Genomic DNA, 27,435 nt, shown 5'->3' on the forward strand with positions numbered 1-27,435 from the left:
GCTTCTGGCCCCAGAGATCACTGGTATGTGGCCTCAACTTCTGAAATGTCTCATGTACATTAGATCCAGTTGTAGCAGAAAAATTAAAAATGTGGCAACAGACAGAAGGTGCAAGATGGTGTTCAGAGCTAACCAAGTTGGCCATTTCCTCCTCCAAATATCTCTTGGTTTATATGTTTTTGTGTAATATGTATCTATGCATGTATATTTTCCCCCAGTGCCTTTGCATCCCTCAAGTACAGCAAAATATCATATGAAGAGGGACCCCTGGTTGTTCAGATTTTGGGATGTCAACCAGAATTTCTTCTTCCTACAGAACAACGTACTAATAGCAGCCCCACAAACCTCCAATTCATCAGGTAGCTGCTGAAGCTCTTCTTGTCTGTATGCATTTCTCAATCATTTGTAAATTTGGGATTTGGGTAATGGAGGTGTTGGGTTTGCCACTCTTTTTATAGGGTGCATGACTATTGCCATTGCTGATAAATGGACCATGCTCTTATCTACCTTCTATCATCTCTACACTACTCTGATTCCTCCCCATATATGAAGATTTCTATTTGTGTATATTGACCCTATCAGCACCAGTAAATTTTACAGTTAAGCAAAATGATGTAGTGGCTAGATGTTAGGCTAGGTCCTTGGAGACCAAAGTTGAAATCTCCACTGAGCCATGAAGCTCACTGGTTAACCATGGGGCAGTCACTATCTCTCAGCCTAACCTGCCTCGCAGGGTTATTGCAGGGATGAAATGGGGAGGGGGAGGACCATGTACACCACCTTGAACTCTATGAAAGCTGAAAGATGGGATATGAATGTATGTAACAACAAGAACAACCGCCACCGCCACCACCTTCCAATTAGTATCTTCTCATCCAAAACTCCTGCACCATTGAAATATGCCTTTCACTCTCTCATGTACCATTTAACCTGTTTTTCTGTTGTTCTCCAGATGAGTTAATGGTTGTACTCCCGAACCACTCTCTAGATCAAAAAAAGCGACCTATATTTATTGGCCTCAGAGATAAGAGCTACACCCTGTTCTGTGTGAAGCCTGGTGAAGGCCAACCTCAACTAAAGTTAGAGGTGAGTTTCAGGTGTAGTTGTAGTTCAGTTTCAGTTGTTAAGTTCACTCTGTCCTGAGAGAGCTGTCGGTAGAGCATGAGACTCTTAATTTCAGGGTTGTGGGTTCAAGCCCCACATTGGGCAAAAGATTCCTGCACTGCAGAGGGTTGGGTTGGATGACCCGCATGGTCCCTTCCAACTCTACAGTCCTATGGCCCTAAGAAATTATCTTGTCATGAAGATAGGGACTATATTCCAATGCATGTCAAGAGCCCCATTCTAGAGTCTATGACACTCATCAACCTCTGTTGAGAACCAACCCCGGCCTGAATAGACAAATATCCTTGGTTTTATCTCCAGTCTATGTTTACAGTTTAACTTTTTTCAATAGTTCAACAGGTCTGAACAGACTAGTTCTTATCTAATGGAAGTTCAAAGCATTAGGAAATGAAACTTCTTCTAAGTAATATCTGGTTGGATATTACCTGAACCACTTATATCAGAGATGGGTTGTGTGTGTGTGTGTGTGTGTGGTTGTTATTGTTATTGTTTTTTTTTTTGCAATTCATCCCATCTACACTCTCTGCATGGTTATTAACCTATCCTGCTGGTTATAACATGTTTTTGTTAAAGTCTGTGACTGGGCTTTGGAAAAATAAAACTCTAGTTCCTATCTTTTCAAGAGTACTTATAGAGTTGGGATTAAAGGTGGAGTCCTTGTCAGTAGATCTTTGAACCCCTCTCTCAATAGTCAGGCAGCCCTTATACAAAGGGAATCCCCCATGTCACAGAATATGTCACAGAATATGTTTGTCCTCTATGATTAGGATTATGTATATTCTGTGCTAAAGACAGTCCTGGTACTCTGTACTAAGATGATTAGTAGTCTTTGCTTACAGAGGAGGAATACTGAGACCTAGGGATACTTCTCCACACTTTGTTAGGAATGACTATCTTTTGTTTGCCCCCTTTTTACAGAGAATGCTTACATGGATGCACATTACAGTGTTTTATATATACCGGTAACAGTAGATTATAGTGCATTCTACATATCCTTCCTATTTCTCCCCCAGACATGACTGGTGGCAGTCTTTTTTGTGACAGAATGTGATTGTTGCGCTAGCCTACCCAGTGTGGACAGACAAAGCATAATTCCGGATTTTAGAGACTATTGTGCCTTTAATTAAAAGGTTCCTGTGCTTGCTGTTTCTGCCTGCTTCATTATGTCCTGTCAACACTGTTGGGTGATTAGTTCCAAATCGTCCTTTAATTAGTTTGCTTCTATTTCCTGTGGAATAGAATGAACTTTAATTACTGGTTTCTGATATTTCCCAATTTTTTAAAAAATGAAATAGTATAAAACACAGAGAAGAAAAACGATAATAGAAACTGTTGGCATGGAACACAAGCTTTGAAATGGACTATTTATTGTTAATCCAGAAACTATGCTGTCCAATTAATACCATGTGACTTTTCTATCTGAGTTTTCATGTTTTCTTAGGAGAGAGAAATTCGTCAGCTTTATGCAAAAAACGAGGAATTCAAGAGCTTCACCTTCTACAGCAAAACTGATGGCAGCGAAGAGACATGCTCTTTACAGTCTGCAGAGTTCCCAGATTGGTTCATAAGCACTTCACATGAGCCAAACAAACCTGTTGGTTTGAGTAAGCGAGGAGGGTCTGCAAATACTCTGTTTTATTTTGAAATAAAATAATTCATCAGCATAGATCAGAACCATTGTTTTTACGGGGAACTGAAAGCTGGAATCTGATATATTTGAGGTGTAGCAAAATGAAGTCCATTGCAGCATTATGTGGACAGATTAGGAAAGCAATTAATAACCCCCCCCCCAATCCATTGCTGATGCTATCTACTTTACAGCCCGATTAGCTGCATTTTATGAAAAGCAACAACCAACACATCGGGAGCAGTCAGAAGTTTCATGAACTAGTTATCAAGGTGTTATGTAGAGATGTGCAGAGAAATGTGTGAGATGAAGGGTTTCTTTAGAAGATGTTCGTGCTTTTTCAATAAAAGGTAAAGGGACCCCTGACCATTAGGTCCAGTCGTGACCGACTCTGGGGTTGCACGCTCATCTCGCATTATTGGCCGAGGGAGCCGGCGTATAGCTTCCAGGTCATGTGGCCAGCATGACAAAGCTGCTTCTGGCAAACCAGAGCAGCACATGGAAACACCGTTTACCTTCCCGCTGTAGCGGTTCCTATTTATCTACTTGCACTTTGACGTGCTTTCGAACTGCTAGGTGGGCAGGAGCTGGGACCAAGCAACAGGAGCTCACCCTGTCACAGGGATTTGAACCGCCGACCTTCTGATCAGCAAGCCCTAGGCTCAGTGGTTTAACCACAGCGCCACCTGGGTCCCGCTTTTTCAATAGCCTTCAGAAAATTTTCTCAAAATGAGTACATGGTGGCATTTTACAATCAGGAAAAAAATTGTATAAGAGAGGGAAAATATGGGATCTGTCAGTTTCCAAATGGGTATATGAGTACAAAAAGGTAGCTAGATATTAGAAGATAGTAGTGGGGATGATGTAATATTTCAGTGGAAAATAGAGCTCGACCCAGTGGTGTGTCTTTAATGATTTTTGTAAAGAACTGTGTCCCAGTAGAGAAACAAATCCCAATCTTACACATTGTTACAGTGGCATGAATAGCATTCGCAATATCATGGAAAAGACTCAACATTACAAAAGATATAGGATCAAATGGAAATCATTAAATGGTCAGCTTTGGAAAGAAAGATGAATAATTATAGAAACAATCTTCTCAGCTAGTGCACAGTTATTCAATATATATAGGGGGAGGGAAGTCATTATTAATGGAAAAGAGAGGCATTTTATGTTTGTTATATCACTCCCCACATCACTGCCCCAAAAGGGATCTGAGTGGGAGCACTTTTGCAAGGAGGGAGAGGCAAGAATCTGCTACCTCTGATGTCACTGGCATTTGCCATCAGGGAGGAGGAGTGGACAAAGATTATAACATGTCTTATTACCCCTCTCTTCCTCCTCCTTTCCTGAAGACAAGACACAGCACCCAACCTGTTTGCCCTGTATGCAGTGAGAGATTAGCTAGTCATCATAGTGGGAACTTTTTGTTCCTTTCTGAACTGGCTGGTAGAAGGAAATACTGTATTACAAGCCTGGAGCAATTAGCTGTGGGTGCCGAATAATTAGCTTGATTGGCTTGAGTGGCTTCTGGTTGCTTTGCAGGTACATAAGTGTGGGGAAATGGGGAAGCAAGTGGACAGAATTGGTGCATATAATTATTACTATTAATTAAATTTGTATACTGCCCTTCATCTGTAGATCTCAGGATGGTTCGCAGTATAAAAATACAGGATTAAAAAATACATAATAAAAACAAAAACAAAACAAAAACAAACCAATAACCCTCCCTCAAGCACTTTTCAGGTGAATAGTGATTCCAGAGACTTGCACAGAGGACTTTGCAACCTTGTGGGGCAAGTTATGGACCACTGACCTTTGCCACACATAATGGAATATGTATCTTGGAGGGTGGGGTGTGTCAGGAAAACCTTTCTCCTCACTTTAAATAAGGAGTTTATTCCCAGGGTTTATTCCCTGCAGTTTAGGCTCGCCCATGAAAGACAGGCTTAGGAGTCCGAGAGAGAATTGGTACGTTTCCCACAGATTGTCTGGTTTCCCTCATAAAGTTTTGATAAACTCTTGGGTCTCAGTGTTCCTTACACACTTAAGTTGTGGTTAATATAGTGATCATAGTTCACCCTATAACCTGCTACTTGCCTCTTTATTTCTCACCCAGAATTTGGGAGTCTAAAGTGCACAAAAAGAGGAATGAAATGCAATTCTGTAAATAGTGGTTAAATAGTTAATTTTTATGTGATTTTTGTAGTAAGTTTTAAAATCAAATAAGAAATATGCCAGAGCTCAGGCACTGATTTTGAGTTTAGTAAAGTTACTGAATGCCTCAACTTGGCTTTGCCTAGAACTATATCAGCAATGTAGTACTCAGATGCTGAAGAGATAAAGGAACAGTGTTGCAATCAAAGGAATTTTAATATTCAGGAAGTCGTTTATGAGTAATATTAACTTTGCATTCCAAGTGGGACTTGAACTAGTATTTCCAGGAACAATTTTAGGTGTGGTCCATGCTAAGTTCAGTTTTGGGAATGCTTGATAGACTTATTTGAACATGAAAGGAGTGATGCCCACATTGTTGTCGTCTGAGCATCTCACGCCATCTCACTCGCAGGATCATCACCTTGTTGTGGTGAGTGGGCTTGCCTGTTCCTATGACCCTTGTGAGCGAAGCCGTTGGGACTTAGGAATCTCGTACTCCCAGCAGGGTCACCCAAGGCGGTAAGGTCAAAGGGAAGGAGCTAGACAAAGAATGATCCAAGAAGTCCTCAACGGCAGAACAGGCGGATGATAACAAGCGGTATGTTACAATGGCTGTGAAGGCAGATGAAGGCTGCAGCAGATAGGAATCTACCGGTTTGTCGCGACTACTTCATGCCATCAGAACAGAGCCCTACTGCGAAGACTGTGTGTTGGTCAGCGTGCACTGATCTACACACATAAAACAAAATCACGCATAGGTGTCTTCCAAAAACCCAACCCAAACCCCAAAAGTCCCATGGCGATCGGCAAATGGTAACGGGGGCAGGATCGTGAAATCTGGAAGCCCCTTGGAATGTCCCAAGTGTGTCGCAAATGAAATTCCTGCCAAACACACACTCTTGCTGTTGGCCTCTGGCACAGCATCAAACTGCATTTGCAGCTTCGGGAACAAAAGCACCGCTCCCCCACATCCCAAACTTGCAGGGAATGAATCAGAAGGATCCTATCTTCTCAAAGTCCATGTCTGCAAACTCTATGCAGCATCAGGGAAATCACTCCCTTCCCAGTAGCTCATAAACCAACAGCTACAGTTCTGCCTACAGCAGCACATCACATCCATGTCCCCCATTTCCATAACTCAGGGGATGGGTTGGCTTTCTCCTCCCAGTTCCCTCCATGTAAACTTAGGGAATAGGATCCATTCCTGCTCAGTCTCTGTCCCAGAGATTATATGGGGCTGGAACACTCAGAAGCAGACATAAATCAAAGCTTCTCTGTGCATGCTTTTGGGCAGCTGCACAAATACAGTCCGGCCTGCCTAATTTACTTTCTCTTTAAGGCAGCTGAGTTTTCCTCGCAGCTTTTTCTCTTCTGTCTCTGAAGAGCCTTGCCTCACACTGCCTGTTCCAGGAGACCCCAAACCGGGACAAAAAAGCCCCCGGTGCTTCCTCTGCTGGCACCGATCCCTGGGCCCATAACCTTTTGTTAGGATCTCCTACTCACAAGTAGGACCCTGGCAGAGACACATGCCTGACTGGCATGTTCCCTCCCCCCTGGCCGACCGGGAGCTTCAAAAGCGTTCTTCAGCCCGAACATCACAGCGACTGTTGCCTACTGACATCAGCACACTTACAGATCCGCAGTTTGCGCAGTTGCGTAACAGACCTCAGCAACTCAGCATTTTGCTAACCTATTTTAATTACATATAAACACACATGGAGCACTGCAACATGGCTCCCTCTCTCTCTGTTAGGTCCACCGGGGGCAGAAACGATCCACAGGGATAATGCAGGAACGAATCCAGCCTGTCTCTCCCATCAGCGTTCAGCGTGCAGGTCTAGGGAGTTCTGACAGCCCTTCCCGATAATTTATTACACTCATGTCTTGGAGACACTGAGCACATATTCAGAGTCCAACAGAGATAAAATGCAGGCGGAGCCAGGCTGAGGTTCTGTACTAAAATCTACTTTATTAAGTGTAAGGCAGTACAAAAAAAAGCATGTCTCCTCTAGCTGAGAGAAGTCCGGGAAAAAAACCCAACAACAGCGGAAACAGAATACAGCAAACATCCGCCCCTGTGTTCTAACAATCTTTGCTGGAATGCATAACAAAGGCATGTGACCTGCACAGTGAGAGGAATAGAAACCTAACACCCTCCCCCTTTCTATATATATCACTGGGTAGTGTGTTAGTACAGCTCCAGTTTCTATACATACCGTGTTTTCCCGAAAATAAGACACTGTCTTATATTTATTTTTCCTCAAGAAGACACACTATGGCTTATTTTCAGGGGATGTCTTGTTTTTTTTTTATTACGCGTCCAGCCTCGCCTCTTCCTTGGCGCCCTCCAGAACTGCTCCTATCATTATGTCTTATTTTCGGGGTATGGCTTATATTGTGCAAATGTGTAGAAATCCTGCTACGGCTTATTTTATGGGTATGTGTTACTTTCAGGAAACAGGGTAGGTACAGTGTCGTGCAAAGTTGGTTTTCGTTGCTCCCTCCTGTATAATGTTATGAGTTTCCATCCATAGTTCTTCAGGCACTCTGTCCACCAAATTTAAATCCTTAAAACTGTTCCTCACATCCACTGTGTATTCATAAGGGATTTGGTTTAGATTGTATCTTACTGGCCCAGTGGTTTTCCCTACTTTTTTCAGTTTAAGCTTGAATTTTGCTATAAGAGGCTGAGGATCTGAGCCACAGTCAGCTCCAGGTCTTATTTTTGCTGACTGTATAGAGCAGGCATCCCCAAACTGCGGCCCTCCAGATGTTTTGACCTACAACTCCCATGATCCCTAGTTAACAGGACCAGTGGTCAGGGATGATGGGAATTGTAGTCCAAAACATCTGGAGGGCCGAAGTTTGGGGATGCCTGGTATAGAGCTTCTCCATCTTTGGCTGCAGAGAATATAATCAATCTGAATTTGATGCTGCCCATCTGGTGATGTCCATGTGTAGAGTCGTCTCTTGTGTTGTTGGAAAACGGTGTTTGTGATGAAAGGCTTGTTCTCTTGAGAGAACTCTATTAGCCTTTGCCCTGCTTCGTTTTGATCTCCAAGGCCAAACTTGCCAGTTGTTCCGTTTATCTCTTGATTCCCTACTTTAGCATTCCAATCCCCTGCAATGAGAAGAGACGCATGAAGGCATCAAGGGGGGGAGGGAAGGAAAGAGGGACAGAGGCCAATTGCTCACAGCACCCTTGACCATCATTCAAAGCCCCAAAGGGTGCCACAGCACCCTGGATGAAATCCACTGCCCACCCAACAAGCACCATACATACCGGTATATCATAGAAAGAGGTAGTGTTGTCTCCTGGCTTCTCTCTTGTCATGATACCTGACAATGCTCACTGGTTGCCCTTTCCAGAACTGCGCCTATTACTATGTCTTATTTTCGGGGTATGGCTTATATTGCGCAAATGCATAGAAATCCTGCTACGGCTTATTTTATGGGTATGCCTTACTTTCAGGAAACAGGGTAGGTACAGTGTCATGCAAAGTTGGTATTTGTTGCTCCCTCCTGTATAATGTCATGAGCCTCCATCAGGCACTCTGTCCACCAAATTTAAATCCTAAAAACTGTTCCTCACATCCACGGTGGATTCATAAGGGATTTGGTTTAGATTGTATCTTACTGGCCCAGTGGTTTTCCCTACTTTCTTCAGTTTAAGCTTGAATTTTGCTATAAGAAGCTGATGATCTGAGCCACAGTCAGCTCCAGGTCTTATTTTTGCTGACTGTATAGAGCCTCTCCATCTTTGGCTGCAGAGAATATAATCAATCTGATTTCGATGCTGCCCATCTGGTGATGTCCATGTGTAGTGTCGTTTCTTGTGTTGTTGGAAAAGAGTGTTTGTGATGAACAGCTTGTTCTCTTGACAGAACGCTATTAGCCTTTGCCCTGCTTCGTTTTGATCTCCAAGGCCAAACTTGCCAGTTTTTCCATTTATCTCTTGATTCCCTACTTTAGCATTCCAATCCCCTATAATGAGAAGAACATCCTTCTTTGGTGTCATTTCTAGAAGGTGTTGTAAGTCTTCATAGAATTGGTCAATTTCAGTTTCTTCAACACTGGTAGTTGATGCATAAACTTGGATTATTGCGATGTATCGAGATCATTCTATCATTTTTGAGATTGCATCCCAGTACAGCTTTTGCCTCTCTTTTGTTGACTATGAGAGGGCCACTCCATTTCTTCTATAGGAGTCTTGCCCACAGAATCAGGGGATGGCTTGAACTGTTACAGTCACCCCTATCAGAATTAACTTGGTATCTGGAGTGTTGGTAGACTGCAGGAGCCCTGCATTCTAAAGCTCTAAGTTAAGAACAGAACCGGAACCTTTTAAATTGACAGTTATAGCCTGTGGATGGCTTAAAGAAGGATCCTCGTCCTTTAATTCTCCCAAATTAGAGGTGTTGAAACCAAGTAAAAAGAGAGAAGCTATAAAGTCTTGAGGGAGAAGGCTCTGGTTTACCAAAAGCAAGTGGCATTTTAGGGCATATTGTGCAGCAAAGAACTTGTTTGCCACCTTTGACATGCCCAACCTGAGTTCTCAAAGGTCCTGAGAACATTCTTAGGCCTTTGCTGGATTTGGCAAGAATTGGATACCAGAAATGAGGGGAGAAGCAACACATCACAACACATTAACCAAAAAGGGTTCCTGGATTTAATATGGACCCAGGTGGCGCTGTGGGTTAAACTACTGAGCCTAGGGCTTGCTGATCAGAAGGTCGGCGGTTCGAATCCCTGTGACGGGGTGAGCTCCCGTTGCTGGTCCCAGCTCCTGCCAACCTAGCAGTTCGAAAGCACGTCAAAATGCAAGTAGATAAATAGGAACCGCTACAGCGGGAAGGTAAACGGCGTTTCCATGTGCTGTTCTGGTTTGCCAGAAGCGGCTTTGTCATGCTGGCCACATGACCTGGAAGCTGTACGCCGGCTCCCTCGGCCAATAATGCGAGATGAGCGCGCAACCCCAGAGTCGGTCACGACTGGACCTAATGGTCAGGGGTCCCTTTACCTTTACCTTTATAGAAATGAGAAAAGGCTTTGAAGAGTCTTTGAAGACATCCCTAGCTGAACCACCAGCGCTGGCATTGCCCAGTCCCTTTAAATCCTGCAGACCGTATGTGAATGAAGTGAAGGCTGTGGGATCGGGAGTGTTGATACAGAGAGGAGAACCCCATTGGAGGACAGTGGAGAATCTTGATTCTGTGGCCCAATGATGGCCAATATGCAGCAGCAGCATTTGTCCTCCCTGTGCAGGAGGCTCAGAAGGTGACTATCGGAGCTGATGTTGGAGATTATATTTTGCATGGAGTGCCTCGGATTCTCAGCACCAAAGGAAAAGCTTCTTCATCCTACTTGCCAGTTCAAGTATGAGGTTTCCTTCCTGACTAACCCAAATCTGACTTTGAAAGCGTTAACTCCTTGAACCCAGCTACCTTGTGTCAGTTCCTGTTTCGGATCCAGGAGAACCCCATGATCATCTCTTTGCTATGAATCAGAAAGTTATTATCAGGATGTTCCTTTTAGAGATGCAGATGAAGACATGTTTGTGGATGAACCCAGCTTCATGGCCGAAGGAAGGAGATATTCAAGATATGCTGTGGTTACGGCAAAGGGAATCCTTACACAAGAAGGACTGCTCTCTCATTTTTCAGAACAAGAGGTTGAACTGATGGAATTGACTAGGACTCTCCATATCTATAAAAATTCTACTTATGCTTTTGGAACAGTGCAAGCCCAGGGCCTTTTGTGAAAGGAGAGAAGTTTCATTACTGCAGATGGACATCAAATAATAATAATAATAATAATAATAATAATAATAATAATAATAATAATAATATATTATTTATACCCCGCCCATCTGGCCGGGTCTCCCCAGCCACTCTGGGCGGCTTACAACAGAAAAATAAAACACAATAATATATTAAACATTAAAAGCCTCCCTGAACAGGGCTGCCAACAGATCTCAACTACTTGCTCTCCTAGATGCCCTCTTGTTCCCTGTGATGCGTGTCAGATCCATGGAAGAGCAACAGACCCAAGCTAGGAGAAGAAATACGATGGATGAGAAACCTCTAAGGAAGTGGCAAGAATGCTATCTTATGGGCAACGTGCAACATTTTCACCAAGGACTGACCCCAACCACAGCATACTGAAGAAAACATGATTTGAATTCAATAATAAAGAACCTTGAAGCCAAATCTGGGTGATGGACTTTTGATGGTAAATCTTGAAGGAATTTCATCAACAAGGAAGGACACATGAATGCAGTGAGAGAATTGGGAGAATTAGTTTCTAGAATAGGCACGTTACTTTTGAACACTGAAGCCACGACACATGAGAAGATGTGAGTCCAGGAGTGAAATATATATATATTGAGTAAGATGCCATTTTCTATTGTATTCCTTATGATCTTATAAGTTATGTTAGTTTGTTGCTTTGCTAAACAGCCTTCATTAGGCATGTGCTGAATGCAGTTGTTTTTGTAATGTATGCCAAATTAAATATGCAGGAGGGTGAAGATACTCTTTTAGAAAGGAAGATCTTAAAAGTCTTGAGGGAGTTCTGCCTCTAAGAAGTCTGACCCCCTTTCTTTCGGGGGCCAGGAGTGAATCTGGAACATGTATCCCAGGGAGGAACAGCATAGATTTAGGCAACAGTTTTTAGACTCCATTGCTCTTCCCCCACCGCAGCAGCAGTCTTCCTTTCCCAACGGGATTCCCCCCCTCTTCTTCACAGGAGCCTCCTCCCAGCACACCCTCCAAATCTGCCTTCCCATAGGCAGCCTTGGATTCAGCCCTTTGTTTCCAGCAGGGGCTGTGAAGTGCTGAAGGGACAGCAAGACCAGATTTTCTATGAGTTTTTCATGAGTTCCCATAGCCTGGATCTTGTCTCTGCCACTGGAGGTTGCAGGTGAGATGTATTTGGAGAGAACTGTTGAGGAAGTGGGGCAGGATGGTGAAAAGGGACGGTTGTGAACATCCCCACCTCTGAGCGGCAGACAACTCTGGGGTTCCTGCGCTTAGCCTGGGTTCAGTTTCCTTGGAATGAAGACTGGGCTGTCTTTGGGATATTAGGCTTTGCTTGCCCATAGATGCTAGGATGGGTTCAGCTCAGAGCAAGACAATCTCCTGCCTCTCCAGATTCCAGCATCCTCCCATCTCACCAGACACATTCCCTGCCACCAGCCTCTATGTCTCCATCTTGGGGATGACAGGGCATCCCTCCAGGGAAATGTGTAGAGATTTCCCTTACGAGCTGACTTTTCACAAACCAAAAGACTCACTTCTCTTTTTAACAAAAATATTATTTATTCATTTTTTACAAAGTCAATTTTTTACACATTTTAACATAAACCATAAGATCCATATTTATCATTTAAAAATATTTTTAATAAAAGAATTAGAATTACAAAGACATAAAGTGATACAAAGGGGGGAAGTGAGGAGGAAAAGAACAAAGATGTTTATAAAAAAGAAGGAACAAAAATAATATGCTCCCTATTTTGCCTATACTATTCTATACATCCATTCTAACCTATCTATCTTCCTAAAAAAAGTCCTGCTTGCTGTTTTACGTCCTGAAAGAGTCAATAAAAAGTGTCCAATCCACAAATTCACTTCCAGGTGGAGGGTCGATGTTGCTCATGTCGTCTTCAGGGCGGCTCCTTTCCCAGCTGATGACATTCTTGCGGGGGTCTTCTTTTCTCCGGACGTCTCCTCCCAGGCTCCAGCAGATAGACCGCCATTTCCCATCGTGGATTTGTTGCATGCAGGAAAAAGAGAAGAGAGATTCTGTTAGAAAGGGTACTAAATCTCATGAATATCAGACCCTCTTGTTGCTGCCCCCCCCCCAACAATAATGAATAAACAAAGAATTGGAAGTAAGTTGCTGCTGGGGGGTTGCCTGCCCCGCCCCCCACTCGAGAGGATGAAAGAGTCCTGCAAGGAACCGGACCCTGGGCTTACAACAGCGACTGGGGGAGCTCCATAGAGCCTGCCTGTCCTGGGGGCGGGACCCCCAACAAAGGGCAAACAACAAAGGAAAAGTTGTCCCTTTGGGGGCAACACTTAGGGGGCGAGACCAGATTGTGGGCCAGCCCCCTTGTGATTACATTACTGTTTTAACAAGGATGGGGCTTTAAATTGGGTGGGTGCTGTTTGATTTGCAGGGTGGGGTTGTTTTAAATGGTTGTTAAATGTGATATGTTGATTTAGATTTTGGATTTGTGGGCTGGGGTGTTGTTTTGGGGCTTTTGTATTAGTCTTGTGGCTATTTTTATTACGTCTTTATTATTTTAATTTATGTTATGTTCTGATATTTTTATTATGATTTTTGCACACCTATTATTCTTATTATGGATTTTGTGCTTTGTATGCTGGAACTTGGTGTTGTGAACCATACTGAGATTCAAAATCAATCAGTGAAATAAACCCTCAACAATCAAAAACGACATCAACAAGAAACACAACAACAACAAAAAGATTTCCTACCGCTATGTATTGGGGGGGGGGGTCGTGAGGGCAGCACCACTCCTCTTGGTCAATCCTGGTGGCGTTGATGTTCCTGGCGCTGGTCCAGACTGGATACCGTGGAGAGCAGAAGATGGTATCTCTGCAGCACAACTCTGATGTTCATGTTCCCTTGGCCTGGCGCGACTGCGGATGTTCTGTCAGGAGGAGAAAGGGGTCTTTTTTTAAGAAACATCACCTCCAAATAGCCCACCAGACATCCAAATAGCCCACCAGATGCCTCACTCACCTGGCATGCAGCTCAGGAAGTCCCGCGGGTAAGGTTCCCTGTGAACACAATGGAGCAGCCTCCTCACAAGGCGCTGGACCCTGCCTTTCTGCCGATGTTTACAGGCCCGCTGCATGATGTTCAGGCAGCTCCTCCCTGTCCGCCTGAGCCCTTCTTCCTCGTGCTGCTGCATCTCTTCCAGCCCTGAGTGGCAAGAGAGAAAGGTTGAGCAAGGAATCAGCTTTTCACAAGGCAAAAACTTCCAAAGCACCCCCACCAGAACCTGCCTTCCCCTAAAGCCCTTTCTCAGCAGAAGCATCCCTCCCTGCTCTCTGTACGTCTCACTTACATGTGCCGTAGGATGCCATGTCTTGACTGTCTATGAAACTGGCATCCCGGAAAGCCAGATGACCTAGCGAGACAGGGCAAGAAAAGGGACGTCATCGGCAGCTCGGCAGGAGGACAGGTATGCTAGAGCCTCCACCCTTGCGGAGCACTCAGAGCAAGATCTGGGCGCAGATGGAGACCTACCTAGCAGGTGGCCTGGGGACATGCCCATCCTCACTGCCAGCATTAGCAAGACGTTTCTGTCCATCCCTACCAGGGAAGGACGTTGTTTGACTTACCCAGAAGCAGAGCTGCCACCCTGGAGACTGCTGGCAGCCTGTTGGCAGACGGCTTCATACATGTCAAGGCAGCACTCCGAAGGATGTTCTTGCTGAAAGTCTTGCTCTGTCGGCAAAGACAAAGGCGAAGGGGCATCAGAGAGGCTTGAGAGCGCGGCAGAAGAATCCGTCACCCCCAAAGACATCCCTGGGCAAATCTGCCAATGAAGCAGAGTGACCTTACCAGATGCTTGGCAGCCTGGTGGAGAGCAAAGTGGAGGCTAAATTTGTTGGGATGTGCCCACCACTTCACTTGTGGGGCTAGATGGGAAAGAGCCCTCCTTGCGGCCTGCAATACAAGAAGAGAAGATCCTTACAAATTGCAGTACATAGTCTTGGAAGCTCTTGAGAACAATCCCTCCCTCCTACTGCATAAGTCCACCTGCTTGGCCCTCACCTTGGCCACCTCGTCCTCGTCTTCGAGGTGAAGGAGGACGACGACCAGTGGAACACCTTCCTGAAGCCAGAACATCTGTGCTGCATGCCAGTCTAAACACCACCCTTCCTCTTCCAAAGCATTCCTCCTCCACCCTGTGTGATGTCATGTGTTCCCTAATACTCACATGGGCAGCCAGACCGCAGTAGGTTGCCGCCAGCATCTTCAGCTCTTCCTCTCCCAGCTCCCTGGAGAGGTAAGCTTGGTGTACCAGCTCTATCAACTCGGGGAAGACATCAGCTTCTGCATCAGGGAGGAAATCCAGCAGCGACAGCCGCAGAAGCGAAGGGTCCTACACAAAAGAGAGAATCTTTTGAAAGGTCTGAAAGGCCCCACGCTGTTTCTTTGAGAACAGGCCCTTCAGCATTCTGTCAGCAAAAGAGTGCTGGACCATGATTCGAATCGAAATCTGTGCCCCTCCCCCCTCCCTCTGACCATCACTTGCCATGTCAGAGTCCAGAAGCAGGGATATCCCTCTGACACTGAGCTTCCGGACTTGCAGGTGGTCATGTTTCAGCCAGGTGAGGAGCTGCTCCAGTGTATCCTCACAGGGATAGACCTGCAGACGGCAGCTGAGCAGCTAAAGAGGGCCAAAGAGAAAGAAACTCTTCAGTGATGAGAGGTTGAGGCAGGTTCTCCTTTTATCCACCACCTGGAGTTCTGCACAGAGCAAAGCCACTGAAGTGAATGGACCAAAGTTTGTCATGTACATCAAATCCAATGGGTCTACTCAGAGGAGCACTAAAACAGGCAACAGTCCTTAGGCTCAAAGTAGCCTTGACATAAGCCACAGAATATGGAAGGTAAACGCAGCTGCAATGTCCAAATTCTGATGGAGGCTGCTTGGGGAACCAAGGACATGCAAGGAGCCAAAGAACACAAAGCCCAACACTCGGCAGAAACCAACCCAGGGCCTCCTTGCTGCACCCATTTCCTCCCGCGTCAGTCCCCCTCACCTCGATGTAGATAGCTGCCGCTACTTGTGGCATTCCGGCAAACTCCTGGTCCTCGAGAGCAGCGGTGATGTTTTCTACCATGGGAGGGATCCACCAGTGTCGCTTTCCGACAGCTCTGAAATGAAGAACCAGATCTGGGTAAGGAAGGGAAATACACTGCAGGAAGCAAACAGGGGCACAGTCCGATCCCGTGCCATAAACTCCGTTTGCCAGACCATTGGGGAAGGTCACTGTGTTCTTCCTCTTACCTCACCATGGCAGCCAACCCCTGGCTGAAATTCTCCCGGCAGAAAAGTTGGTCAACAATGGCCGCCTCTACTTGTTCTCCAGTGGTGCCGAGAAGGAGGTGCAGAACTTCCTTAGCCCCTCTGTAACCAAAGCAAGGCCAGTTTTATCAGGAGGGTCATTGCCAACCACTCAAATTCCTTCCCCATCCTTGCTCCCTAGCAGCAGCCTGAAAGAGAGCCTCCCTTGGAAAACCAAGCTGGACTGGCAACCCCCCCCCCCCGAGGTTGAAGGGAAAAGGACTCCATTGGCCCCTTTGCAACACACTACTCACCCGAGGAATTCCTGGTCATAATGGAAGTTGACAACCATCCCCAGGAGAGCGATCAGCAGCTGCGGGAAGTTCCGGCGCACAGCTGCCTTATATACCTCCATCCTGAGGATGGTGTGCAACAAGCTGGTGAGATGTTGCTGGAAGAGAGAGAGGTGCAAGTTACTTTCCCTGCTTTTCTGCAGAATACAGAAACCCCTTGATATTACCCTGGGAAGAAGGAAGCCAGAAAGCAGGTGGTTCGTCCTTACCACTTGGGTGGCAGATTCTGCCAAGGGGCTTTGGTAAAGCTGCTCGGCCATGAGATGGAGCAGTTGTTCTTGGTCGGCCGATGCCAAAACCTCCTTCCATACTCTCTCGCAGTCTCTGTGAATGCAAAAACAAGATCAATGGTCAGATTCAAGTCTTCTCCTTGCTGCCATGCCACACAGAGAGGAAATGGCAGCAAGGGCCATTTCTGAGCAAGCTCTGCATCTTGCCAACCTTTCCCTTAGCACAGTAGAACCTGGAGGGCTCCATACCTGAAGGGAAACTGGAGGAGGTATGCAACCACTTTCGCCAGGTGTTGGTGTGGCATGATGGACAGAGCAAAGGCGGCCATGTTTCTGCCCTGCACTGTAGGCCCCTGGGTGATCTTATAGAAGGCCTCCAGCAGCACCTCCACCTGTCAGAGAAAAGGAGAGGGTTGCTGGGAGAGTACAAGGAAGCGGGGCTGTCTGCAGGCGGATCCCTCCATCTCTCATAGAAAGAGGGGCCCTTGACCTGTGCCACCACAGCCATCTTCCTTCAAAGGTACCACTCAGGGTCCTTGGGAGTTTTGGACCAAGGCAGCTCCAGGGCGCCAGTTGCCCTATCCATTCTTGGCCAAGAGAAGAAGCTTGCCAGTCTGCTCCCAGGTGGAGGAGGATTCCCCATTGCTGGACCCATGTTTCTCAGGACCCTTGGCTGAGGTTCTTGTCCTGACATTGCCAGGCCTCTCTAAACAAACATGTGTCCTGGCCACCCAATGGCATGAGGTTGCCTCCCCTACAGCAAAGTGGAGAATCTTCTTCTCTCCTACCTTTGCAGACACCTTACCTCCACTTTTGTGCCGCTAAACTGCTTGATGAACTCTTGCAGCAAGTGGGAGATGTCCAAGGGGTTGAAGCTGCTCTCGACAACCAGGTCACTGGCCAGGAAGCACATGGCCTCCAAGAGCTGCTGCGCAGGAAGATAGGCACCAAAGACCTGAATGAAGCAAGAGAGGAAGGTCAGAGCTGCCCACAGGGCAGGGCTGGGGAGCATAAAGCCCAGGTGCTGTCTCTGCGGAACCCAGAACATGTGGCTTGAGAGACCGCTCTGCCTTGTGTGACAGTGACTTACCCTGGCAAGAGAGTAACAATCATTCACGAACAATTCAGGAACCGGTCCTCTGGTGGATTGGAGGACCTTCTGAGCTCGAAGGATGAGGGTTTGGTCCCACGATGTTCGTGCCAGTGTCTCTGCAAAGGAAAGCCAAAGGGTTAGTTCGGGCCTTGCTCATCCCACCCCATGCTGGAATGCATTCCTTCCAGTATTACCTTCTTTGCGCTGCAGGATGGGCAGAAGATGGCAGAGGGCCTCTGCTGCCTGCTGCCTGCACTCCGGGTCTGGATCCAAAGCACACAGACAGGAAATAGCCACCAGTTGGCCAAGGGAGGATGCAGGAAGCGCTACCGATGGCTGAGAAGAGACCCAGAGAAGTGACTGATAAGAGAAGAGACCCATCACCATTTTCCCTATAACATTTTTATTAAATCTTCAAAACATTCCAAAACATTTAGCATCCTATACAGGGGTGTGTGTGTGTGAATAATTTCTTTTTGACTTCCCACCCCTCTTTTCCTGATGTTTGCTTTTTACTTCTTCTTACTCACTGGGGTTTGCTGTACTATGGCCCAGCTCTTTTCTCAAAATTGGTTATGTGCTGTGATGCCTGATTGTCCCTTGGGCCCCTTGCAGGGTGGGCCTGGAAGGGGCAGCCTGAAGGCCTTGTCAGCCCTGCATGGTTGCAATGCTTTCCTTCAGTAACTCACATATTCCTGGATCTTCTGCAGGAGGGCGGAAAGATCTTGGAGCGCCTTCCTTCGGATCTTCCCACTCTTCATCCTGGTGACGACATCCATAAGCCTGGCCTTCAGCTGGTCCTTTCTGAAGCCGTCGGGAGGAGGATCAGCCGTGCCCAGAGAACCTGTGGTTGAGATGCTGAGGGGAGAGAGGAGGAGCACTTTTGTAAAAAGGTTTTATTGCCTCCCATCCTTCAAAGACCCCAAGCACCACCACCATAGAAATGGACCGGGGTGGTGGTGATGGCTTTTGGAAGCAATTGATTACAATGTTTCCCCCTTTTAAAGACACTGTCTTATAACATTTTTTCCTCAAAAAAACACAGGGTGGCTTACTTTTGGTGGGGTGTCTTTTTTTATTTTATTACCGGCACGGTTTTTACAGCTCAGGGCGCTGGCTCAGGGCGCTGCTGGGCTCTCTTGAGTGTTTGGCGCTGCAGCAGCCGCCAGTTCCAGGTGGCGGAGCAGCAGGCGTCCTTGGCCGGGCCAGGCAAGGAAGAAGCAGTGAGCCCAGCGGTGGTGGCAAGCACGGAAGCGGCAGGAACGACGGTGGATGAGAAGGTGGAGTGCGGGGATGCAGCCAGCAAGGCGGGAGCGTGATCAGCTGTTAAGCGGCGCTCTTGGAGCGCCGCTTCACAGCTGATCGCGCTCCTGCAGTGCCGGCCGCATGGAGTGACTATGTGAGGTGGAGGTGCCTGTGGGGGTTGGCTTATTTTCAGGGTATGTCTTGTATTTCTCAAATACTTAAAAACCCTGCCATGGCTTACTTTATGACTACGTATTAAAAAAAGGGGAAACAGGGTACTGTGGGGCGGGGGGGGGGCGGTTCGCATAGCATTACCTTGCATAAAGATCCTCCTCATCTTCCAGGCTGATTACTGATATTTCATCCTCGTCAAAATCAATTCCCTGTCCATGAGAAAAGAGAAACAGGAACGTCAGAATGTGAAGAATGGATCAGACCCATTCATGTTTTTGTGTTGACCAGGAAAGCGCAGACGAGGTCGGTTGGGAAACAAACTGAAAATCTCTGTTCCCCATTTCCTTAGAGACCTTATTAATCCATTCATTTAGAGGATTTGTACCCCTCTCTTAGGGACGCGGGTGGCGCTGTGGTCTAAACCACAGAGCCTAGGGCTTGCCGATCAGAAGGTTGGCGGTTCGAATCCCCACGATGGGGTGCGCTCCCGTTGCTCGGTCCCTGCTCCTGCCAACCTAGCAGTTCGAAAGCACGTCAAAGTGCAAGTAGATAAACAGGTACCGCTGTGGCGGGAAGGTAAACAGTGTTTCCATACGCTGCTCTGGTTTGCCAGAAGCGGCTTAGTCATGCTGTAGCAGGGGCCCAAAGGGCCCCAATTAAGGTGATAATGTAAATCCCTATAAATTCTAGAACATGCTTATAATAGTGAATTTTGGGAACTTGTTGCTTTAAGAAACTGATGATCTAGCAAGATGCCGTTCTTTTACCAGAACAGAAGGTCAGCTAACACGCAAATCACAAAGAAGCAATTCATAAACTAGAACACAAATTGTTATATAGTACACGTAACACAGGTTCCCAACACGCATACTATCTCACAATGTAACATCTTATTGAGAATCAAAGGCCTAGCTAGCAATCCTTGGCCTAGTTAGCAATGCTTATTGTGCATGTGTATTAGATTAGGTAATGACATACGTATTAAATATGAAATGAGACAATGATGAATATCATAGCTGCCAAGTTATCCCTTTTTTTCAGGGATTTCCCATTATGCTGAATAGGCTTCCTCGCGAGAAAAGGGGAAACTTGGCAGCTATGTGAATATTAAAATATTAAATGATGTAATGCTTTATGTGATTGGTTAAATCAAAATCCTTTGTCTGAAATGTTATAAATTCCTGCCCGACCTTTGGGCGGGGTTGCAGTATTCCAAAAAGATTCGACTGTAACCTTATTGCTTTGCAATAAACAAAATGGACTCCTAACTCCTCTTGTCTCTTGAGTTTTATTGGCTAACTCAGAAGATAAGCCATTTTTGGCTTACAACAATGCTTGCCACATGACCCAGAAACTGTATGCTGGCTCCCTCGACCAGTAAAGCGAGATAAGCGCCGCAACCCCAGAGTCAGGGGTCCCTTTACCTTGTCCCTCTTTTAAGGCAAAAAGGCTCCAAGGGAGCCTTCCATGATATCAAATGCAAGAAACTGCACTCCCTAATGGTGGTTTCTTTTAAACAATCTGATCAACAAAAACTCAGAGACAAGAGGAGTTAGGAGTCCATTTTGTTTATTGCAAAGCAATAAGGTTACAGTCAAATCCTGTGTGAGTGCTTGGGGGCGGTTGGAGGATGGATGGCGGCTAACAGATTGAGATTGAATCCTGACAAGACAGAAGTACTGTTTGTGGGGGACAGGAGGCGGGCGGGTGTGGAGGACTCCCTGGTCCTGAATGGGGTAACTGTGCCCCTGAAAGACCAGGTGCGCAGCCTGGGAGTCATCTTAGACTCACAGCTGTCCATGGAGGCACAGGTCAACTCTGTGTCCAAGACAGCTGTTTATCAGCTCCATCTGGTACGCAGGCTGAGTCCCTACCTGCCCACTGACTGTCTCTCCAGAGTGGTGCATGCTCTAGTTATCTCTCGCTTGGACTACTGCAATGCGCTCTACGTGGGGCTACCTTTGAAGGTGACCCGGAAACTACAACTAATCCAGAATGTGGCAGCTAGACTGGTGACTGGGAGCGGCCGCCGAGACCACATAACACCGGTCCTGAAAGACCTACATTGGCTCCCAGTACGTTTCCGAGCACAATTCAAAGTGTTGGTGTTGACATTTAAAGCCCTAAACGGCCTCGGTGCGGTATACCTGAAGGAGCGTCTCCACCCCCATCATTCTGCCCGGACACTGAGGTCCAGCACCGAGGGCCTTCTGGCGGTTCCCTCACTACGAGAAGCCAAGTTACAGGGAACCAGGCAGAGGACCTTCTCGGTAGTGGCACCCACCCTGTGGAATGCCCTCCCACTAGAGGTCAAAGAGAACAACAATTACCAGACCTTTAGAAGGCATCTCAAGGCAGCCCTGTTTAGGGAAGCTTTTAATGTTTGATGGATTTCTGTATTTTAGAATTTCTGTTTTGTTGGAAGCCGCCCAGAGTGGCTGGGGGAACCCGGCCAGATGGGCGGGGTATAAATAATAAATTATTATTATTATTATCAACAGAAATACAACACACAAGGAAAGGGGGCAAGGAAGGCAGAGGAAAAGACAACTCACAAGCTCAGGCCTCAGTGTCTAGAATGTTGTCATCTCTCCCACTGAGGCAGCCTGATGAAATGGCTGCCGCCAGATGACAGTTGGGGGAGAGGAGGCCTGAGGGAGCTGGCCTGTCTCAGCAGAGCCCATGGCACTGTTTCTCATCCGTCCTTCCTCCAGGAGCAGAGCTCCGCCAGGCCTCCTGTCTCTCCCTCGCCTGCACCTGGGAGCAGCCCTTTCCTGCAATGGACTCTGTGGACAGGTGGGTAGCAGGGCTCCCTGCCTCAGCTCTGCAGAAAAACCAGCTCCATCCGGCACCCCCTTCCCCTCCACTTGGCCAGCCACTCACGCTTTCTTTTCTTCTTCTGTTTTTCTCTTTCCCTTCCAAATTATAGTATAACATAACATCCAGCATGTAGAAATATAAATGACGCCTCTCCCAGATTCACATGAACATAAACCAGAAGGAATCCTCTGTACAAAATAATATTCAATCGACTGCAATATAGGACACTGAATTTTCCTTTTCAGCATTCCTTCTCCCCTTCCAAAAACCTGGGCAAAGCTCAACCCTTTCTTTGATTTTGGATAGCTCTTTGCCAAACTTGGTGATACTATTAATATAGGTTCTAGAGTTAAGTCCACTGGCCATGGCAACCTCCACTTACCTCCAGGGGTCGTGGGGACGCCATCTTCTAATGTAGTGACTGAGCGAAGGTCACTACTGGCCACCTCTGCAAACCTCGAGATGTTGAGGATGCAGGACTGTTCAAACGGTCACAAGTTCCGTTGCTAGGCAGCGGCCCTTGAGAACATGGAATTCCCGGCCTCAGTGCCAATGTTCTAGGAGAGTCCATGTGGCCTAGTGGTTAGAGCAATGTGAATGCCATGCAACTCAAGGGTGATATATATTCTTTGAAATGTACAGTTTAATACTTTTTATTATTATTTTAATCCTGCTTTGCAGACTCTTGTTGTCTTCTAAAGCAGCTGACATTGATTTAAAAGAAGGTGAGACAAGTCCTGTTCTCAGGTTTAGAAACTCCAAAGACACCCAATGGAAGGGATGTGGAGGAACAAGGCAGAGGAAGAGCCCCTTTCCCAAGGCCCAAGGAGAGGCCTGAGATGGCCCCAGGCAAGTCCTGTCCTGCTGGGGCCAAGCTGACCTTCCTCACCCACAGCTCTTCTTGGACAGAGACGCAGCCACTGACCCTGTAGGGCTTCATGCCCAACTTCAAGGGGGCTGTGGGGCTCAAGCCCCTCTCAGATTCCCCTGCGGGGCTTATGTGGGCCCCACAGACAGTGCCTGGCAAATCACAGGCTCACTTGAGTTGCAACTATGTTATCCTACAGGTTCCAGGATGGGGTGGGTGGGTGTTTATGGAGAATAGGTAGCCTGGCTCCAAGGGCCAAATGCCCTCACAAAGGGGCCTCCCCCTGAGCCCTGAGGAAAGAGAGGTGAGTTTCAGCAAGACCCAAGGCAGCCATTCAGCCTCCAGGCTTCCTTGAGCAGACTTGCCAGAGCAGACTGGCTCCTCGGGCCGCTGTTAGCACAGCGAGAGAGCGCAGGTGGAGGCAGCGATGGACCAGTCAGGCAGCCGGGGAACAAGCGGCACACTGCAGGACCCGGAATTCACTGCTCACGCTTGTTTCCTCCGTTGCAGATGGCGGCCACTGGGCCACGCGGCCTCTGGGCCGGGGAAGTGGTGGGAGCTGGGGAGCTGCCCACGCCCTGGCTGGGGCGGAGAGGGGTCGGTGGCATGACCTGGGCTGGCAGCGGGACACCGCACAGCAGGTAAGGGGCGGCAGGAAGCCTGGGCTGGTGGCACTGGGGACCCTGAGCCAGGGTGAGAGAGAGCAGCTTGGGGAAAGGGAGGAGGCGCCGGAGGGACCTTTGCGCCACGGTGCTGGATTTGCTTAAGATGGCCCTGACCTCAGTTCTTGAATCGATTGTCACAGATCTACCCCTATTTATGGAAGAGGTTTATAGGTTTTTGAAGGATTTGTAAGTGAAAAGAACTATTGGGAAAGGTTTTTCCTTCGACTGCAGAGTAAATATCTTGAGTCATTAAGATGGCTTCGGGATTGCTCTGTGAACTCAAATAAAGTGTCTCTTTTTTTCAGGGAATGTTTTATAATTTTTGAATGGTGAAGGATTGGTTTTTCTCTAGGGTGCGTTTCTGCTATGTGTGCACCTTAAGTTTTGTGTAAAGCTCATACCAATTTCTGTTGCCCATCGCCTGCAAGCCCCCTAATGTGACATCATAGAATGCTTGCAATTTGTTTTTAAAAAACGACCAGCACCTGCTCATCAGGAGCAGAAGTGAGCAGCTTCTGTGAGTGAAGTGAAGGGCTGTTTCTCAGAAGAGGAAACCCTGGGAGAGCGTAGAGCGGGTCCTGCCCGCAAATTCCCCCCTCTCTGAAGAGGAGGAATCTTACAGACCAAATGTGTTTATTGGGAATGTATTGCCATCTATATTGCTAATTATTGTATGCTGTTGATACCCCATGCATTGATGGAATGTTCCTTATGTATTATATTGCTTTCTAATGTTTGCTAATACAGTACCCAATTGTGAATTGTATCTTTGTTGAGAAAGCAACTATGCTGGGAAGCACCTAGGCTTTGGCTGTGGCAGCGGGGCGCTGCACGCGAGCTCACATAGGAAAAGGCCTTGGCGACTTGCCCAAAGGATGCAGGATAGAGGATCTGGGACAGAGGTACATCCTTTGCAACTCACTGGGTCACTGTAACCCTGGATATGCCATATATGGGTGGGATGAGCTATTCCAATATGGAGCAAGGCCGGCTCTCCCATATTTGATTTGGGGTTGATCTCTTCCAAGAAGGAGGAGATGAAGTTCACAAATGGTAAACTGAATGGGCCTTACCTTCACCGATTGGTAGTTCTTTGTTCTAAATGAGCCAATCTGATTGGTTGTTCTGTAATGTATGGCTACCCAAAGATATAAATGTTTGAGACACTCATTGTTCTGGGCTCGGCTTTAGGAAGTATCCTCTGAGCCATTGCTTGCTGTCAGCAAACAATAAAATTTACTTTCCTTTTCTCTATTGCTGCGCGGCGAAGTTTCTTCAGTCTGCGTCACAACCCTACATCACTACCCTAAGGAGTCTCAAAGCGGCTAACAATCTCCTTTTCCCTTCCTCCCCCACAACAAACACTCTGTGAGGTGAGTGAGGCAGAGACTTTAGAGAAGTGTGACTAGCCCAAGGTCACCCATTAGCTGCATGTGGAGGTGTGAGGAATCGAACCTGGTTCACCAGATTACGAGCCCACTGCTCTTAACCACTACACCATACTGGCCTGGTTTCTGCATTTGCATCCGATTCTGTTCTGAGGTCTGGTTTCTGGTGGTTTCTGTGCCAAACTTGTCTTTGTGGTAATAGAGCTCTCTGATATCTGGGGGTACCTCACTCTCCAATTCAAAATGGTCCTAAGAGACCAGGAGAGAGCCTCTGTCTGTAGAAGACAGAAAGGTCTGAGAAAAAGAACAGCCTGTGAAATCCATTTTACTTCACAAGGAAAATGGAAAGGTCACTTTGAAAGGACATGGGATCCATTCCCATGAACAGATTGTGGCAGGATGTGATGTGGAAAACCCAAAGCTTGGTTACAAGAATGCAGGGGGGAAATGTCAACTCGTCAATGGCAAAACTTGCAGGATGAATAGTCAAGAACCAGGTCCAAAAGGTGGGGGAAATGAAGGGTGTGAATTAGTGAAGGGAAAGTTAGAAGAAGAAGGTCTGAGTCAGTGTGTGTTGTGGCAAAAGGGACAAAAGTTTCCAGAAGGTGGTTGCAAGATGGTAAGAAGACAAAATCTGAGGTTATTAGATAGAAGAGTCAGGAAGAAGGAAAGTTTTTGAAAGAGTGATGAAGTTCAGAGTAGAAGGCCTACAGGAAGTCCCAAGTGTGAAGAAGATTTTTCAGCTTGCCTTTCGTTGTGAGTTTGTTCCTTACCTCAAATTATTCCAAAATACGAGGAATGTGTTAAAATGCCAAGTAATCTTTTTTGAACTATTTCAAACTTTGAAGTCTCTATCTGAGAAATTGGAAGAGGAAATGAATGTTAACGAACTGCTACCACCAGGTTGAGAAGCATTGACATTGCTATGTATGTTTGATTAACATCGCCTGCATTGCAAAGGGGTTAGAGTGATATATATATCAAGGGTGATATATATTCTTTGAAATGTACAGTTTAATACTTTTTATTATTATTTTAATCCTGCTTTGCAGACTCTTGTTGTCTTGTAAAGCAGCTGACATTGATTTAAAAGAAGGTGAGACAAGTCCTGTTCTCAGGTTTAGAAACTCCAAAGACACCCAATGGAAGGGATGTGGAGGAACAAGGCAGAGGAAGAGCCCCTTTCCCAGGGCCCAAGGAGAGGCCTGAGATGGCCCCAGGCAAGTCCTGTCCTGCTGGTGCCACGCTGACCTTCTCCACCCCCAGCTCTTCTTGGACAGAGAGTCAGCCACTGACCCTGTAGGGCTTCATGCCCAACTTCAAGGGGGCTGTGGGGCTCAAGCCCCTCTCAGATTCCCCTGCGGGGCTTATGTGGGCCCCACAGACAGTGCCTGGCAAATGCGCAGGCTCACTTGAGTTGCAACTATGTTATCCTACAGGTTCCAGGATGGGGTGGGTGGGTGTTTTGGGAGAATAGGTAGCCTGGCTCCAAGGGCCCATTGCCCTCACAAAGGGCCCTGAGCCCTGAGGGAAGAGAGGTGAGTTTCAGCAAGACCCAAGGCAGCCATTCAGCCTCTAGGCTTTTTTGAGGCGTCCGGAGGAGACTGGCGAAACAGGGCTTATATACACTTCCGCCCGCCCCCTGGCGACACTTTTCCTTAGAATGTCCCTCGTTTGTTTGGGAAAATGGCCTGAAAGGTATGCAATTACAATGGTACCTCAATCCATTCCGGAAGTCCGTTCCAAAACCAAAGTGTTTCCAAACCAAGCTGCGCTTTCCCGTAGAAAGTAATGTGAAATGGATTAATCCATTTTAGACTTTTAAAAACAACGCCTGAAACAGTTATTTAACATGAATAGACCATTGATCCATAAAATGAAAGCAATAAACATTGTACTGCAGTCACACAGATTCCCCTGGGGGGCTTACATGGGCCCCACAGGCAGCAGGCAGTCCCTGGCAAATGCTCCCCACCTGCTGAATTTCTGCCTGCCAGAATAGTAGTAAATGTAGAAATCAATCCAAAATAGAAGGAATAAAGAAAAGGGGGAAGAGATAACAAGAAATTCTGCTTCTCTTCCTCATGGAGCTTTAATGGCCAGGGAATGGCAAATGGTGGTAATTTATTATTATTTTTGCCTCCATTCATGGAGGCCACTTCAGTGACAGAAACCTCAAGGTAAGAAGGCCTCCTTTGCAGCCTCCACACCATCCATTCTAGAGGTGGAAAGGAGCCAAGAGACCCCTTAGACCCCAACTGAGAGGCCGAGGGAGATGGAGCTTTGCAAGCAGAGCCTTCTGCTTCAGGAAAAGTCTGGCTGCTTCTCTGGGAGCCATTGGCAGCAGCTCTGCCCACCCCAGAAGAGCCTGCTGGCTGATGAGCTCTATTGGCTAGCCTGGAGCGTCAATCAGCCAGCTAGGGAGGGAGGGCTCAACTTGCGAGGTGCCTAGCCAGGTAGGCTGCACAAGACAAGCAGGTTAGGGTGAGGGAAAAACTTTTACATTTTATTTCTTGTGACTTCAAGAAAGTGACCAAAGGCATCCCAAAGGGAGCAGGGGGCTCTGTGCGCCCGAAAGGGAACCTATCCGTCTTTGGAAGGCCAGGTGGCCACCCCAGCTGGGGCTTTGCTCCTGGATGA

The 27,435-nt window shown here is 46.9% G+C and overlaps 2 protein-coding genes across 2 annotated transcripts; one reads left to right on the plus strand and one right to left on the minus strand.

The window, feature by feature from the left end:
• Window positions 1-253: 253 nt before the first annotated feature.
• LOC118097305 (interleukin-1 family member 10-like) lies at window positions 254-2,779 on the plus strand. Its single transcript, XM_035140047.2, has 3 exons — window positions 254-359; window positions 953-1,086; window positions 2,567-2,779. The coding sequence occupies exons 1-3, from the start codon at window positions 254-256 to the stop codon at window positions 2,777-2,779; spliced, it is 453 nt and encodes a 150-aa protein (XP_034995938.2).
• A 9,531-nt stretch (window positions 2,780-12,310) lies between these two features.
• Window positions 12,311-23,350, minus strand: LOC118095862 (uncharacterized). The gene is made up of 20 exons (XM_060268595.1): window positions 23,233-23,350; window positions 22,764-22,894; window positions 19,196-19,263; window positions 18,325-18,493; window positions 17,830-17,971; window positions 17,633-17,751; window positions 17,348-17,497; window positions 16,792-16,934; window positions 16,522-16,636; window positions 16,274-16,410; window positions 15,963-16,082; window positions 15,715-15,829; window positions 15,204-15,338; window positions 14,886-15,050; window positions 14,720-14,779; window positions 14,507-14,611; window positions 14,284-14,389; window positions 14,007-14,069; window positions 13,679-13,861; window positions 12,311-13,586 (listed from the first exon to the last, which is right to left on the minus strand). Exons 1-20 carry the CDS (start codon window positions 23,348-23,350, stop codon window positions 13,552-13,554), a joined length of 2,379 nt encoding a protein of 792 aa, XP_060124578.1. The 3' UTR covers window positions 12,311-13,551.
• Window positions 23,351-27,435: the final 4,085 nt, after the last annotated feature.

The sequence above is a fragment of the Zootoca vivipara genome, chromosome 15, assembly GCF_963506605.1.
Source record: "Zootoca vivipara chromosome 15, rZooViv1.1, whole genome shotgun sequence".
NCBI classification, from domain to species: Eukaryota; Metazoa; Chordata; class Lepidosauria; order Squamata; family Lacertidae; genus Zootoca; species Zootoca vivipara.

Bases quoted from the DNA above. Each gene is read 5' to 3' on its own strand.
- LOC118097305 (XM_035140047.2), top strand. From the start codon at position 254: ATGAAGAGGGACCCCTGGTTGTTCAGATTTTGGGATGTCAACCAGAAT. The intron at 360-952 runs GTAGCTGCTGAA...GTTGTTCTCCAG, and splicing joins ACAAACCTCCAATTCATCAG to ATGAGTTAATGGTTGTACTC. The intron at 1,087-2,566 runs GTGAGTTTCAGG...ATGTTTTCTTAG, and splicing joins AACCTCAACTAAAGTTAGAG to GAGAGAGAAATTCGTCAGCT.
- LOC118095862 (XM_060268595.1), bottom strand. From the start codon at position 23,350: ATGCCACCGACCCCTCTCCGCCCCAGCCAGGGCGTGGGCAGCTCCCCA. The intron at 19,264-22,763 runs GTGAGGAAGGTC...TCTCATGGACAG, and splicing joins CTGTCCAAGAAGAGCTGTGG to GGAATTGATTTTGACGAGGA. The intron at 15,339-15,714 runs GTGAGGGGGACT...GGCCCTCTTTAG, and splicing joins CGGCAGCTATCTACATCGAG to CTGCTCAGCTGCCGTCTGCA.